We start from the raw sequence: 17,026 nt of genomic DNA on the forward strand, positions 1-17,026 counted from the left end.
GATGCTTCGGAGAGCTGACCGCATCATTAGCAGTCTCAGGAGTTCTCATTGAAGTCCCGAAGGTATGGTATTAAGATTATTTTTCTTTTTAAAGTCTAATGCGATATTTTACAGATAAAATCTCCCATCGGACTAGGGGCTTGATGATATACCCATATGGAGCTCTAGCTCCGTACTCGAAGCAGTTTCATAACACGAAGTTACCTCCGTACAGGTAATAAGTACATATGCTCATAACGGAGCTTAACCTCTGATTAATATCCCGGAGCTCTGAAGATAACAAATACTCAGCTCCAAGGAGATGTACAAGAAAGATCGGATAAAGATCTTTCCCATCATAATTCTATTAAACATATCGAAGCTCCGATATACTCGAACACAGTTTGGTAACAAGATTACCACAAATCTCCTCAAGAAGGAAACAAGATATTCACAAAGGAGGAAGAGATTTACCCTAATTTTCTTACCCTCCTCTCCAAGTTATCTACCCACTATATAAATAGAGGAGGAAGCCTCACGGCACAACATTCACACACGCCATATGCACCATATTCATACGCATCGAATATAAATCAAATCCTCACACATAGTTTATTCGACCTCCGAATAAACCCTAAACAAAACCCTTAAACCCTAAGTCAGATACAAATCGACTTAGATACAACAAAACCATCCGGCGTAAAGCAGTCTTCGACTCTCTGATAGTAAAGGAATCGCCGATAAACACCAACAACCCTACTCACACCTCCGGTTGAGCCATAATGCGATTATTTGATCAAATAAAATCCAACCTTAGTTTTGTTTAGATTTAATGTCAAGAACAATGTTTCTACCTTCTAAGCATCATTACAAACACCTATTATGGTTAGATTTGATGTAAGACTCAAAACCTTTTTTATGCTCTTATTTTGAATATTTTTGGTTTATCTTTCAATACACACACTATACCCGCCAAGTATCGAACTATTTAAGTCCAAAACGTTTAGAATCATATACTACAGCTTTTGTCAAAGTTTCGTGTGATTTTGTTAACAAAATCTTGAGATATAAGAATTTTTGTACATTTTTTTATAAACTTTGTTCAAATGGGTTTTCGGGTTTAAGTCCGTTTTTCGAGTTTCCGACTTTAGTATTGTTTTCCCATCATATTAAGGAGTCTAAAAGTACAATCTAATGATAAAAACACCTTCCAAATTGAAAGAAACGATTAGGGTTTTCTAGAATGAATTTTGGGAAAGAACAACCCAGTTTGCGACCCTGTCGAAATGTGACCTCGTATTTCAAATGTGACCTTGTATTTCCAAATGTGACCTCGTATTTCATTTGTAACCTCGTATTTCAAATGTGACCTCGTATTTCCAAATGCGACCTCGTATCTAAAATGTGACCTCGTAGTTCATTTGTGACCTCGTATTCCAAATGCGACCTCGCATTTCATTTGTGACCTCGTATTTCCAAATACTACCCCAGATTTACTAGTCTCTCAAATTTAGCTTCTCAAATATACATTAAGTTAATATTTCTACTGCTGTTAAACGTAAAAACAATATTAACTTAATTACTCTTTACATGTAATGTCTACATTCACGTCAAGTACCTGCAAAACATAGATAATAAACAAACATATAAACATATGCCAAGGTAATATTATTGACAAACGGTAATTTAACAAGATAAGTTACAAGACTCGAATATAAAATACATAGACACATCTAGAATGCTTTTGTCACCCAGAAATATGCACCAACAGTCAGCCTACATAAGAATTCTCAACGATATAAATGAACGACCACATCACAAAAATATGTAAGACATTCATGTGACGTTCGATCGGTCATGCATAAATACTCATCATATCATAGTTGTCTGATGGTTCACCCGTTGTGAGTTGCTTAATTGTCGACGTGCATTTTTGTATTGGCGTGAAGCTTTTTCTATTCCGTGCGTCCGTATGTTGTTGAAAATACAGGATTTGAGCTTCAATGTCATCAACAATCTTTAAAAACAAGCTTTTACTCATGCGATAAGGATGATGAAAGGAGATGGTTCCACGTTTTTTCATTTCATGGTGAGCGGCTTCCGAACCTTACAAGCATACCGCCGGACCATAAATTTGTTACCAGCGTCGGTTTTACCGCCGGTATATGGTGCCATTAAATCATCAAACCGCCCACCACTCCTTACCTTTTAGTAGCATAGAAATATAGATGGAGATGAATTTATTTATATTGCAATAAAACTTCTCGTGCATTTTATTCCAAGATTCGAATCAATATCAAGCACAAGCTAAATATTTTTGAAACTTAAAAAAAAAAAAATTAAAAAAAAAAACGATACCCCTCGCGTTTGCTCCATGATAGAAGGGAGTTTGGCCCTGCTATTAAGCATCACTGACGTAGCCTGTATCGTTGCTCGCAGATGATGAAATAGCATCAAAAGAGTACAATGGATAAAGACTTTCATATGCCTTTGTTCCGTCTAAAATGCTCACTCTCTCGGTCGGATGAAATGAGTCCCAAAAAAAGTAGTTTTGTCGATTGCTACATGGGACTTTATTCGGAATACAATTCCCTTTGCCATTCGTGTTCGAAATTTCACAACAAGGTGTATCTGTAACATTGATATCTGCACATATAGATACATTGGACACTAAATTAATGAGTTTCTTTTTAGCATCAGACATATACATGTGTGTTAACTTTTATAAGATTATCAAATGATACCAAAAAATGACATACTACTTACCATTAGGATACCCGTGGAGAGTGTTGATTAAGACGAACTTTGCATCAATGAGTTTATTGTTTAGATCATCGATAGTGGTATTAAGACGCGCATTAAATAATAAGATCGCGTTATTAACCTCTTCCACACATGAGTTTACACCATAAGTGGCCATCATCCCCGGGGTACAACCACATTGACCAGGTGCAAAAATTCCAAACTTTCTGGCTCCATGTCTGTACAATTCCTGTGGATTGAACTTGTTACGTCGTTTTTGTTATCAACATTTATATTCTATATAAAACTTATATATAGTGACTAATTAATTTGGAGATCGATAATTGAAGAGGAACCTGAAGTTGTGCTGAATATTGTTTGATGAGGACTTGTGCATACTGTTCGGGAGTGTATCGAATACTTGTCTGATAGTATTTGGGAACAAAGTAGTTGTTAATGTAGTCGTTGTTACCCATTCCGACGGTATATATGCACTGGCTTAGGTATTTCCTTGTCTCCACAAGACTTCCCTTTCCAATCAAGTAGGATAGTCGTAAGATGGTGATCAAATGATTTTTTATCTGGTTTCCCAAGCATATTCTTCCACCCTAAAATTAGAACCACGTTAATGTATTGATTGAGCAAGTAATTAATCGAAATGCATACAAACAGGACTCAATAAACCATATGTCATGTAGATAATTCAGAAGAATCAAATGCATTACTAGAAATGAACACGTGGAATGTACATAAACTGAATTTTTTATAGGTGTTTAGCCCGTTTTTGTTCCGTAATGATTTTGATAAGACAGAGTTATAATAATATTATTTCGCGGACATCAGTCATCAACGTGCCCTAAGAATTACTTCAACAAGAGTTAACAATAAGTTTGTTGGCTCATCACCTACTTTGTATGTCAAATATAGACGGAAAATTAAAGTGAAAGAAATACTTATAACCAAATGGTAACATAACGGGTATGTAACCTACATTTATCCATCTATGGATAGAGCCAAAAAGGTGTAATTGTTTACACATATTTCTCTTTCACTCAAAATGACAAAAATTAGAAAAAATGAAGAAAAAAAAAAGCCATGGAGACAATGCAGAAGAATCAAATGCCAAAGCTCTTCATCGATAGAATGTTGACAATCTTATCACATCCGGAGGAGGAGTTATGTGATGACCACGGGTGACCATGGCAACCCCATAATTTCTATAAAACTCTATATTTCTAGTACTATTTCTAAATATTTAATCAGTTTTAAGGTAATTGGCAACCCCATACTAGAGTAACTAGATTAATACTCGGTCGGTGACCGCGTTACTAAGTAAACTTAAAAGCCTAGCTTATATCTAACTATAAAGCTTATTATTACGTCGATCATAATGTTAAAAGGAAGTCTTAAACTTTGTATACTTTTTGATATAACATATATAGAGTAGGTTTGATATTTATTAAGATTGTTAATAATTAACCTTACCCAAAATTAGACTTGAACTCATACGGAAAACTGGGTTAGAGTCGTAAGATCTCAACTCGGTAATCTGCCAACTTGCTTTCATTTGGTCGGAGTCGGGTTGACCTTTTTGGGTTATTAGGTCAACCTGTTAACCCAAAATTATAAAAATTTATATAATGTTTTTTAATAGGTCGACTCCACCAATTTATTTGATTAGACAACAAACACTCATTTGAATTGAAATCAGCCCGTTGACCCGTCAACTATAATAAATTTTAAACTATAATAAATTAACACCTAATATTGATGATGTGATAATCCATGTGTATTAAATACGAGCCTAAAATCTAATGTTCTAATAATTGGCTCTAATGCTCTAATAATGGAATGATGAAGATACTTATATAAAAGTTAATGTTTAGATCGTGCATGTAATATGCAAATAATTTGAAAGTAATTACCATTAACATGTAGTATATAATTATCATGATCAATGGTTAAAACATACAAATCATTTTGAAAATAATTATCATGTACTGAGTATTAAATAGTTACTATAATTAAAAAAACATATATTAAATTAAATAAAAATAGTTACCATATCTAAAATAGTCAAATTTGACTTTTAGTTTATTTATTACTTACCATATCTTGAATTTTAATTTCAAAGGCTCAGATCGTTTTGCTTATTAATTTCAATGGTCCAAATCAAAACTTAAATTTATTTTTTTTCTCTCTGCTCTACCGGCAATATATATATATATATATAATTGAAATTTTTTAGTTTTAACTTTAAACTTATTAGTATCATGAAAACTGTTCGGCAACCCATGCTACTCCACCACATCAATTTCAATGTTTTGGAGAAGTGTCTGCCATTCATTCGGATGGAGATTCCCTCAAGTTGAAAAAAACTTGAGGGGTCAAGTTAGAGAGATCATGACCTTTGATTTATTATCAAGGGCTAAGATTCAAAGATGATTATTGAATCTTGGTCCTTAATTTTAATCAAAGTGTCAATAATTTCCCCATTCTTATATATAAAAGGCAACCTTCTGATGATAATTGTTCTTGTTGTCCATTATTTACTAAGTGTAATATGGGTTTTGCAATTTACATATATTGTAATTGTGAATGTAGTCCTGGATTATATCTTAGGGCCTTTTTCTTTTTCTTTTTGAGAATCGCATATATACCAAAATACACTATCAAAATTATAAATATCCCCAATAGAAATTCAAAATAACAAATATATCCAAGTTTATTTTTTAACATGGATTAGACAAATATAACCTTAATTCATATATACTACAGTATCATGTTCTCTTGACTCCCCTGCCAATTTATTCGCACATGTAAAATTTGCCATTTATTCTAATATCTAACTCTCCTGCCTTTCTAACTTGACTTCAACACAAAGCTATTACTTTCGCATAATAAAAAATGGGGAGTTTTATGAGTTGTTTGTTAAAGGTGTTCCTCCATATTCCAAAGTGGGATGTGGCATTTGGGGATTAGTGGCGGTGCTGAAGATGCCAACCATCACTGTATATAACCCAGCGACCACCCCTGTATAATCATGGCAGCCACCACCCTTCCCCTAAACAGTCGTCACACGTACCCTTTAATTGACTACCGATGCCGATTGCCGCCATGCCGTGATTATATAGATCAGTCACCAAGAAATATGTACAATGGGGTTGTGTTTCCAAGCAATCAGGAGGTTTCAAGCGAAAAATGTGGGTGGATGAGACTAAAAAGGTAAAGACATAGGACTATGAAGTGTGAATATGACAAGTTATTTCTTGAGTAAATTACATTTTTCGTCCTTGAAGTTAGTACGTTTTTCACTTTTGATCCCTAAACTTTAAAAATTACAATTTTGACCCTAAAGTTGGCCAATTTTTCCAATAATCGTCCTTTGGCCTTACGGTGTTAAAAAATGGCCATTAACGTACGCACGTGCTAGACACGTGATGGCACTAATGTCATTTCACCTTACACCGAGGGACGAAAAGTGAAAAAATAGCTACTTAAGGGACGTAAATTGAAAAAATAGCTACTTGAGGGACGAAAAATGAAAATCATACAAATAAATTTATTCTTCCATACTTTCTTTTCCGATCATCTTCTCCGATCATTTTTACCGATGGAATTTTCCGACTAGACATTTATTTTTCGATGATACCTAATAAAAACTCGACTTTGAATCCAAATCTAAACCACAAACAAAATCATTTACTCAAATTCATGACATTCAAAACACAACAATAAAACAAATTATAGTTCAAACATGTCAGTCATCTTTTCTTTTTCTTTTTCTAAATTTTGATTTTAATTGAAAGGGGGACGGTGGATGGTAGTGATTGTAGGTGGCGGCGGTGGTTGGTGGTGATTCTAAGCAGCGACGGTTGGTTGGTGGTGAATGTAGACGGCAGTGGTTGGAGGTGACTGTAGATGGCGGTGTTTGGTGGTAATTGTAGGCAGCGGTGGCTGGTGGTGATTGTAGGCGGTGGTGGTTCTTGTTGATTGTAGTGGCGGTGGCTGTTGGTAATTATAGGCGGGGGTGGCGGTGGGTGGCAGTGGCTCGTGGTGGTTATAGACGACGGTGGCTGGAGTTGGTTACAGACGACGATTGCTAGTAGTGACAACTGTTGTTGGTGGTTATTAGGTGGTGGTGATTGGAGAGGCTTGGGGGTAAAGGGGAAATAAATGTCTAGTCGGAAAATTCTATTGGAAAAGACGATCGTAAAGATGATCAGAAAAGAAAGAATGGAAGAATAAATTTATTTGTATAATTTTTATTTTTCGTCCCTCAAGTAGCTATTTTTTCACTTTACGTCCCTCAAGTAGCTATTTTTTCACTTTTCGTCCCTCAAGTAGCTATTTTTTCACTTTTCGTCCCTCAGTGTAAGGTGAAATGATATTACTGCCCTCATGTGTCTAGGACGTGCGTACGTTAACGGCCATTTTTTAACGCCGTAAGGCCAAAGGACGATTATTTAAAAAATTGGACAACTTTAGGGTCAAAATTAGAATTTTTAAAGTTTAGGAATGAAAAGTGAAAATAGTATCAACTTTAAGGACGAAAAATGTAACTTACTCTTATTTCTTTGTTGATATTCTTGTTAGCATGAATTAAAGTTTCATAAAAATGGATATAATGGTCATAGAATAAAATATATTAGATGAAAAGGATGCAAGTGGTAGATCTCTGTATTTTAAAATATAGTTGGTTATATTTGTTATTTTGAATTTTTATTGGAGATATTTGTAATTTTAATAGTATATTTAGATATATATGCAATTGTCTCTTTCTTTTTTTTTTTTTTTTGCCTAGTGAATTAAGTGATTGAATAAATAAAAAGGTGTCTATTTAGATTAAATAAACAAATTTGTTTTTTGTTTTTTAAATAAAAAAACAAATAATATCTATTAACTTAATGGGTTAAATATTTCTTATTTAGTTAATTAAGTCATTAGATAAATACGACCTTATTAAGGCCTTGGCCAACGACCCATCGATGGCTAGTTTGTGGCCTGTGTCGACGAGGAAGCCGTTGGCAGCAACCTGTTAGCGGGTTCCGCTAATGGAGCTTTTTCGTTGGGTGGAAGAGGGAGGACGAGAGAGGAGCGGGGCTTGTAGGTCCGGTGGTCATACAAAAACAAAAAACAAAAAAAAACTTCTTATTTTTTAAATTTGAACTAAACATAAACGTTTGTTTTTTTTTTACTTTATTCCTTTTTATTTAAACAACCATTTCACCTTCATTTCTCATTTCACTTTCAATTTTCAAATAACACACACACATACATTCCTTTCTATCTTTCAAATCTTTATTTCATTTTCTTCCCATTAACCAAAATCATGAACAACAACAATGAAAACTTTAACCAAAATCAAACCGTTGGTGCCGATATGTGGCAACAAATTTTCGACTACCCGGCACCGGCGAGTTCATCAACCAACCAAGGCTAAACAAGTCAACCGATAAGTTCTTTCAACCCGCTGCTCCTTAAGGGTCCTTCTTCAAGTTATTGCGTGAACCCATTTTCACAACCATTTTATAACACTCACAATCCAATTATGGGTAATAATTGGAACGAACAACAACGAATGACGTTAGCCCAAGCTCAAATAGCTTTCCAAACTCCTCAACACCAACACCAACATCAACCACAACAACCAAACCCAGTTAATGCACCTAAAGAGGGTAGCGTCGCATCTGCTGATGATGAAGATGAAGTTGAAACGGTTGGTCCTGCCGGGGGAGAAGGAGGCTCGGGAAACCGCTTGAGAAAAGGAATTGGGAGGATGACGATACGGAATTGTTGGCATGTTGTTGGGTGTATTTTTCGTAGGACTCGGTCGTGGGTAAGAATCAATCAGATGCCATGTTTTGGAATAAAATTATGGAAATGTTCAAATGGGAAACAAGATTTGGCGACCGTACGAAAAGCCAAATACATGGAAAATAGAACAAGATAAAAAAAGGTGTTATTTTCGCAGGACTCGGTCGTGGGTAGGAATCAATCAGATGCCATGTTTTGGAATAAAATTATGGAAATGTTCAAATGGGAAACAAGATTTGGCGACCGTACGAAAAGCCAAATACATGGAAAATAGAACAAGATAAAAAAAAAAGGTGTTAAGGAGTTTGGTGCGGCGTTGAAGAGAGTTAATGAGCAGGCCTGAAAAAGCGGAGCGGATGACAAACAGGTGTCCGACGCAGCCATAGAGTTGTATAAGAGAACGACAGGGGAGAAACATTGGCATTACCAGAATTGCTATGACCTTCTTCATGACGTGGTCATCTTTTGGAATGACAACGCCTCGAAGAGTAGGCAACCGGCTCAAACAGTAAATTTGACTACCGATGATGCGCCTCGTGGTTCGACGCCGGCTGCAAATGAAACGGGTCAACCACTTGAGGGGTTATTTGGTGATGACCCGATTAGGAGACCACTGGGTCGTAACGTAAGCCGGAGGTTGTCTAATTTGTCCGATGCAACATCTAACCGGTCATCGGGTTCAGAAGCGGCCTAAACTCTTACTGCGTATCTTCGAATGCAACAAGAGGCTTTGGAAGATGCCCATATTAGGGATGCCATGAAGTTTTTGGCAAAACCGATTCCAACATGTCTGGCGAGGAAAGACTTGAAGGCTCACATGGCATATTGAGCACACCTGTAACAAAAGTGGGGGAGGTTTTATGCCGATGCCGAAAAACACGAAGACGAGGAAGAGCCAACGAGGACAAGGGTGACGAGTAGCTTTATTTAGGTTTAATAATGTAGTTTAATTTTATCTAGGTTTAATTTAAATGTAATGTTTTAATTATGTACATTGTTTGTTATGTTTTTTTTTAAAATTTAATGTAATGTGTTTTCATTTAATGTAATGTTTTTTTATAAATAAAATTAAGTTTTTGTTTTTTATTTTGATATATTAAAATAAAATAAAAGTTGAGGAAGATGTGAGGTTGGTAGTGAGTGGGGAAGATGTGATTTAAGAGAGAGAAAAGTTGATGTGGTAATGAGAAAGAGGGATGAAGGTGTCTTGGATTGAATTGGTTGTGGCCTAAGTCTAGATTTCATTACTAGTTAGTGTAATGATAAAGTTAAATATTGTATTCAGGTTAGTTTCATTAAAAGTGTCTTTTTTTGAATTTCAAAATCTTACTTTTTAATTATGATCTTACATATTTTTATTTGTGTTATATAATAATTAATAAAAGTTATATGAATTGATTGAATATATATATATATATTTGCTATAATTATTTTTGAATATTATATAACATAAAAGATATATATAAAGTCAAAATCCATAACAATGATTTTAAACATTCCAAATGTGATGACAATGTGAATCTCCTTTGCATAAAGAATGTATCATACGATTGCATAGCATTTGTTTACTTTACTTTCTTATTTATTAAAAAATTTTGAATTTAATTTACATGATAACTTAAGGTTTTTTTTTTCTTTTTCTTTTTAACAACTAATTTATCGCAACGTAATAATCTACTAATAAACTAAAACAGGATTGAGATTTTCTTTAACCGACATGTGGCATACTCCTTGATCGACGCGTGTCCTTTTAATTATTTACTTTATTAAATTAGCTTTTTTAACTATATATAGATTGAATTTTCTTATTAGAATTAGAATTAAACTCTATCTCCTAGGTTATTAATACAAAAGACATTATAATCTTATTTGATTGATCGTTTCTCATTAATAAATTATCTCTTGCTCTTTCCCAATTTTTCAACTCTTTATACTTATCTCACTTATAATAAGTTATTAACATGAAGATTTAAAAATTTGAGTTTACGATCCGAAATCACAAGGCTATTTGTCGTCATCCACTATGCTTACAAGTTCCGATTTTGATGTGATTCTAAAAATTTAAGGTAAGTCCAAAACTCTAACTAAACATATATTATATTTATCATTACTGTTTATTATAATTTAACTTCGATCATCGATTTATTTTAACCAAAATTAATTTCATACCCACAAATCTTATATAGTATGAGGCATATTCAAATTTTTTTTATGATACAATCTATACAACTACCGTAAATTATACGAGTATTAGGACTAATAAGGATATATAGTGTGCGTCTACAGTAAAACTAACACATAAAATGCATTGTGCAATTTTTAGTTTTGGAATATTTGAATTGCGTAAACTATTTCCCAGCGACACACTCAAACTACTGTACTTGAAATAAATACTTTTAATAGGTACGTAATACGTTGTATATTTAATAACTAGTGCTCAGGCACGTTCATCGGATAAGTAGTCTTAAAATATATAAATCTTATAATAATTGTGAAACAAAAAATGTATGATCAATATCACAAGTTAAAGAATACGAAAGCTAAAGAAAAAACATATGAAAATTAACTCCTAAATATTGATTTCAGTTTACTTTTTTTTTTCAACTTTAGTTAAACAAAAAGAAAAAAAAGTATATGACCAATATCACAACTTAATCAATACGAAAGCTAAAGAAGAAAGATATGAAAATTAACTACATATAAATATTGATTCCAGTTTACCATTTATTTTTTCAACTTTAATTAAATAAAAAGATAAACGAAAAGACTCTTGACTTCTGCCCCTTATCCCGTGTGAAGTCCAGGTGCCAAAATCAGAATAGGCCAAGAATATGATTGGGCCTTCTTTTCTTTTTATTTTGTATGTTGTAGTCCGTAAAAAGAAGATTTTTATAAGATTTTTTTATTAAAGGTCGGCTATTTCTTATTAAATAAATTTTAAAAAAATTAAGGATTAATAAAAAGGGAGTATTAAGCTAAAGGACAGGGATTAAAGATGTCAACTATACCCTCAATCTATTTTTTTAATTAGATTATAAATAATAATAATGATAATAATAATATAAAAATATATAATAATAATAATAATGAAAAGATCGTGCAAACAAACTTTTTTTCTTTAAGAAAAAAATAAATAAAAAGTTTTGTCTTACATGTATACTAGTACTGGTATTGATAGTAAAGCGTGATGTATATAAGTCTAACTTGATTATTTAGATTAATTGAATTATATGTAAACTAATCTGAATACTCCATTGAATATCTATCTATATAAATATTAAAACAATAGTTATCCTAGCATTTTAAAGTCTTCTACAATTTAAAGTTATTTTTAAAAATTGTCACATAGGTCTTTATCCTATGTGGCATCTCTATATTTTTTTACAATATATAAATCTACAAAATTATATTATCTAAAACTATTAAATTAAATAAAAATAAAATCTATATGTAAACAAAATCTTACAAAAATAAAAGTAAAAATTCACATTCTATATCATAATAGAAACCGTATGAATTTAAAATCGATTTTTAAAATTGAAAAATATTTGGTTTTCAAATTATTTATTTCTTAATTTTACTATCCAATATAACCAATATAATATATCACACTGTAATATAGTTTTTTATCATTTTCGTGGTGGTGATTTTACGTTTTATAAAAACTATTATCAATTATTAGGTGAATTCAACGTAATTTGAATTATAGATTTGTTCTTTGTAATCTAATTATAATTTGAATTTGGTTTCTAACTATATATAATTAAAGCTTTTCAACTTTTACGAATTTTATTATTTGATTAAGTAAGTTTTATGAAACTATTTTCTTTGAAAGAGTGTGATGATATTCTAATAAGTCACATATCACTTTGCAAAAAAATAAAAAATCGTTATGATTTTACATTACATTTAGATTTTAACTTCATTTTATGTTCATTAGTATTGCATGAAGTATAATTTATGATAGTTAATATGAATATTTGATAATGTATGTTTTTATATAAATGCAAAGATTTTCATTTAAAATTTAAAAATTTCCATTTAATTGTAATATGAATTTATATGTACATGCCTAAATAATGTATAGTTGTTAAAAGTTATTATAAATATTCATATAACTAAAGCAACATTTTTAAATAGCCGCACATCGTGCGGGTAAAATACCTAGTAGATGTATAAATGATTAGTTTTTAATATTATAATAATTAATTACATAGTTTTAGAAAATTAAACAAAGATTTACATCATTAATTATTTATAAAATAAAGTTAGCGAAATCAAATAAACACATTTCTTAGGAGATGTTTGTCATTGCGTTTACAAAATAAATTTTATGTTTCCAAAACAGATTATGCATTTTCAAAACTGCGTTTTGAAAAAAGCGTGTATGTACATGCTTCTAAAAAACTGTGTTTTCATAGCAGATAACCACTTTTTCATACAAACACTTATTTAAATTATTTGCGTTTTTACAAATTGAACAATTAAATAATCACTTTAAATCGTAAACCCAAACACTTAGATAAACATGTGTCATTACAACAAAATGTTATTTGTTCACATTTATTTATTCGTACTTGTGAAATTTCTGTAATTTGTTGACATTTAAGAATGTGTAAACGAATATTTAATAGGGGATAACTGTAGAAAATAGAAAGCACCTTTCGATCAATTCACGAAATTAGCAGTGACCTTTAAAAGTTTTACTTTTTAGAAATGAACTTTCATTTATTCCCGAAAATAGTAACATTTGACACGTGTACATGATGACATGGACATTTTTTTGATTACGTGTCATTTTAACTATGATTTAAAGGTCAAGATCTTGTCTTATTTATTTTACTTTAATACTTGTTTTACAATGTTTAACCTCTAAATAAATATATCAAATGTTCATGATTAAAAGTACGAAAGCTAATTTATAAAGTTCTTTTCGTAAACGAAGTTGTGAAAAAGATAACTAGAGAATTGATTTCTAAAAAGATTGACGTTTGCTCATACTATTAAGTCTAAAAATTTTCTTTATATATTCATAAATTTGGAAAATTTATATTTTTTTAAAGTTTATTGACACTTTCAAACTTTACAAATTAACAACTTTTTTATATTTTTTAAATAAGGAAAGAAATAAATTTAAAGGCTGTATCACCTTTTGTACTTGCTTAAACTGATGTTAACATTACTAAAAGGTTGGACTTTAGTCCTTTTAAAACCTCAACCACATATAGTTTTGTGGTGGGTAGGTAACTCTAGACTTGTATCGACTTGTATCTATGTAGAGCACGTGCCTATTCGTTTACTGTATCTTCTTATTTAACGATCCCCGCATAACGGTGAAAAAAACCTGGGAGTCGTACATTAGGTACATGTAGATTAAAACTATATCTATCTCTTTATCTCTACTTTTTTCTTTTTTTTTTTTAACAGCAAGGGTCAGACCACAGTTATCCGAACTGATTACCGTGGACCTAAGACCCATTTACCTCCCCCTGTCCTCCCCACCCGGTAAATGCTTCATTAAGGCCTTAGGAAACCTACAGCCTGTAAATCTCATGCCTGAGAATATTTTACATAAGACCTTACAGATAAACGTTCAGGTGTCCAACTATTGAGTTAATCATTGAAGGACTCATCTCTACTTCTTTATTAGTACATTGCAAATCAAATCATTTGTTTCCTTCAACTTTATGACCAAGTAGTTGATAAACTTAAAAAACCTTTTTTTTCTCTTTTTTTCCCCACTAATTTAAATATTTTTATTTAAAATATCTATAATACGATATTACTTAGTACGTATATTCCTCGACTTTTAAAATAATTAATTATATCACTTTCTTTCACATCAATCACTTTTACATTAATACCCTCACCGCCACCAACACCGCCACCCGTCACCGCCATCACTACTCGTCGTCACCGTCACCACATGGTTGTATCGTGTTGATATTCGTCTAGCCTTTTTTAATGTTGATACAGAATAAAGATCCTATAGAGGTAAGTTAGAGGAAACTTGAACTATGTTAAAATTAATTTTTTTCTAAATCTTGTTAATTGATTTTATACTAAAAGTTGAAAATAAGAACTTGAGACGATCTTTGTCCGTTGATAAACAATTAAACAACATTATCAACAATTAATCGGGTTTTGTGCCTCTCATTTCAACAATATTTTAATATTTTTTGCCTTTTTTTCCTCAGTCTATCTTCTTCTCATGCTTCTGCTTCTACACTATCCTTGTATTTTGGCCCATGTGGTAAGTTCAATTTTGAAATCAAACCAAAATTATTCATGAATACTCCTCCAGGCATTTTTATATTTTTTTAAAAATCATGAGCATATTAGTTTTTCATTAAAGTGTTTCTGTGATTGTATTATAAAACCATGGACTTTGCACCAAAATTTTAATTGACGTGTATTTATAACAATATTTTGCGATTTCACTTATATTTTTAAAACCTAATCTATAACAGTGACTGCTTTTACACATTATTATTTTAATATGGTTATGTTTTGATTCGTGTAATATATTAAAAGATGCTTATATGTCAAAGCTATAATGATCATAATTCATATTATTTTATAATACACATATTTATACTTTGTTATGATTTATGTTGAATAATAAGATATATCTGTATGACAGGTTTCAAAATCAGGTTACATAATGATTCAAAAGTGTACTATTTGTTAAACGATTGATATTTGAGAAGTTTGAGAAGTTTTATTAATATTATAAGGGAAAATGATCCGTACTGCAGACTTTATCTAAGCATATTGTCACTTTAAAAAAAGTTATAAATTAAATCTTTCAATTTGATAAACATACATAGCTCTCCTAAATTTTACATAATCTCTATGTTTTACCTAAGATAGGTACTGCATGTTTTACCTAACATTTCTCCATATTTTATTATTAACATGGATACTCCTAAATTGCCATCGAATGATACTCGAGACTTCCGAAATCCTTTATTATTCCACGCTTACAGATATGAGAAGTTGAACTTGAACTAAAGTAAAAGATTCTCTTTGCAGATTCGTTAATACGTTGATTCAGTTTCGAATCTTCCGATCAATTCCCGGGGCAACGACCGGGTGACGGAACTAGTTACTGTTTAATTACCGTGGCTCTCTGTTCAAAAAGCGCTCAATGTGGCGCATATATAAAAGTCTAAAAGATCTAAGATGTTAATTGGGGTAAGTGGGGATGATGGATATACAGTGATAAAAGTAATGTTAATTATGATCTTTATTGCGATAAAAGGAAAGTATGAAAGTGGTGGATATATGATTGAGATGTTACATGAAACTGATGTATGCTTGATGTTCAATAATGATACTGATATATTAAGCAAATTTTACTTTTGCACACTTTTAAAAAATATGTGGAGTATTGTAAGTTTCGACATGTGCAAATATGTACAAATTGACATGTAGGAAACTTTTTCTTTTATATTTTTGCATTTGAAAATGTGAACGTTTATTGAAAAAACGTACCATGTGTAGTCCGGTCTCATCTCGAATTCCAGCTGCGCCAGACGCATAATTTACCCCGCTTATAAGTTCTTCCCCTTTTGCAGTTGCAAACGGCGGAATGGAACTCTTGAACCCAAGTAATTGAGCTGTTTAATTAATACGCAAAGGAAACAATTTTAGAGTAGCTAAACATATATACTTGTTTTCCTGTATACATGCATAAACTTAAGGAGATATATAATAACTATACCGATAACATCAGCAATATTTCGGCCATTGCTAAACCGGCCGGTTGGGCCATCAGGGAAGTCGATTCCATATGGTGGGAAGTTAACTTTGGCTTGCGTAAGAAGATTATTGTTGTTACCATTATCCATCAAGGAATCACCAAATATGAAGTAGCAAGGGACTTGAGGATCGCCATTGGCTATTATTAACAGTGTTAATGTAAACACCAATAATAATGCCAAAACATGAGTGCCAAACCCCATGTCAAAGTACTACTAATATCTGATAATTAAGTTGCATATATAATTTGATTCGTGTGGCGATAATTATATATAGGTAGCAGATCGATATATATCACCTACCTCTACCCGCATATTTAATACGTCTGGCCAGACACCAATTGTAAAATCAATCTACATATATTTACATATTAGCAACATTACTGTTTAATTGTTCGTAACCTATAATAACACTTCGCAATTCTAAATATCAAGATCCAATTTCCACCCAACGGCATTTTGACATGTCCTTTTAATTGGATACTCTGCGGTCGGGTTGGACATTGGCCTAGGATGAGTTAGGGAGAAGTTTAAAGTCTCAGATTCGAGCCTTGACAATGTATGGTTTTCTTCTTCGAGCGTTTTCTTATTCGAGCCTTGACATTGGCCTAGTGTGGACTCAATTTAAATAATGTATGTCATACCTCTTAAGTAACTCACGCATTTAAAATAAAATAATAAAATAAAGCGTACAACTTTTTAAATTTAACTTGGGCCTAGGTATA

The 17,026-nt window shown here is 32.0% G+C and overlaps 1 protein-coding gene across 1 annotated transcript; it reads right to left on the reverse strand.

The window, feature by feature from the left end:
• Positions 1–2,204: 2,204 nt before the first annotated feature.
• Positions 2,205–16,524, reverse strand: LOC122582325 (GDSL esterase/lipase At5g45670-like). The gene is made up of 5 exons (XM_043754694.1): positions 16,265–16,524; positions 16,036–16,160; positions 3,078–3,329; positions 2,746–2,971; positions 2,205–2,625 (listed from the first exon to the last, which is right to left on the reverse strand). The coding sequence occupies exons 1-5, from the start codon at positions 16,503–16,505 to the stop codon at positions 2,381–2,383; spliced, it is 1,089 nt and encodes a 362-aa protein (XP_043610629.1). The 5' UTR covers positions 16,506–16,524; the 3' UTR covers positions 2,205–2,380.
• Positions 16,525–17,026: the final 502 nt, after the last annotated feature.

This window comes from Erigeron canadensis, chromosome 9, assembly GCF_010389155.1.
Source record: "Erigeron canadensis isolate Cc75 chromosome 9, C_canadensis_v1, whole genome shotgun sequence".
In the NCBI taxonomy this organism is placed as follows: Eukaryota; Viridiplantae; Streptophyta; class Magnoliopsida; order Asterales; family Asteraceae; genus Erigeron; species Erigeron canadensis.

What these genes read in the sequence shown, in the direction of transcription:
- LOC122582325 (XM_043754694.1), bottom strand. Translation starts at nt 16,505, where the DNA reads ATGGGGTTTGGCACTCATGTTTTGGCATTATTATTGGTGTTTACATTA. An exon ending in AAATATTGCTGATGTTATCG is followed by an intron (nt 16,161 to 16,264) that starts GTATAGTTATTA and finishes TTAATTAAACAG; the next exon opens with CTCAATTACTTGGGTTCAAG. An exon ending in TCTCCACGGGTATCCTAATG is followed by an intron (nt 2,626 to 2,745) that starts GTAAGTAGTATG and finishes CTATATGTGCAG; the next exon opens with ATATCAATGTTACAGATACA.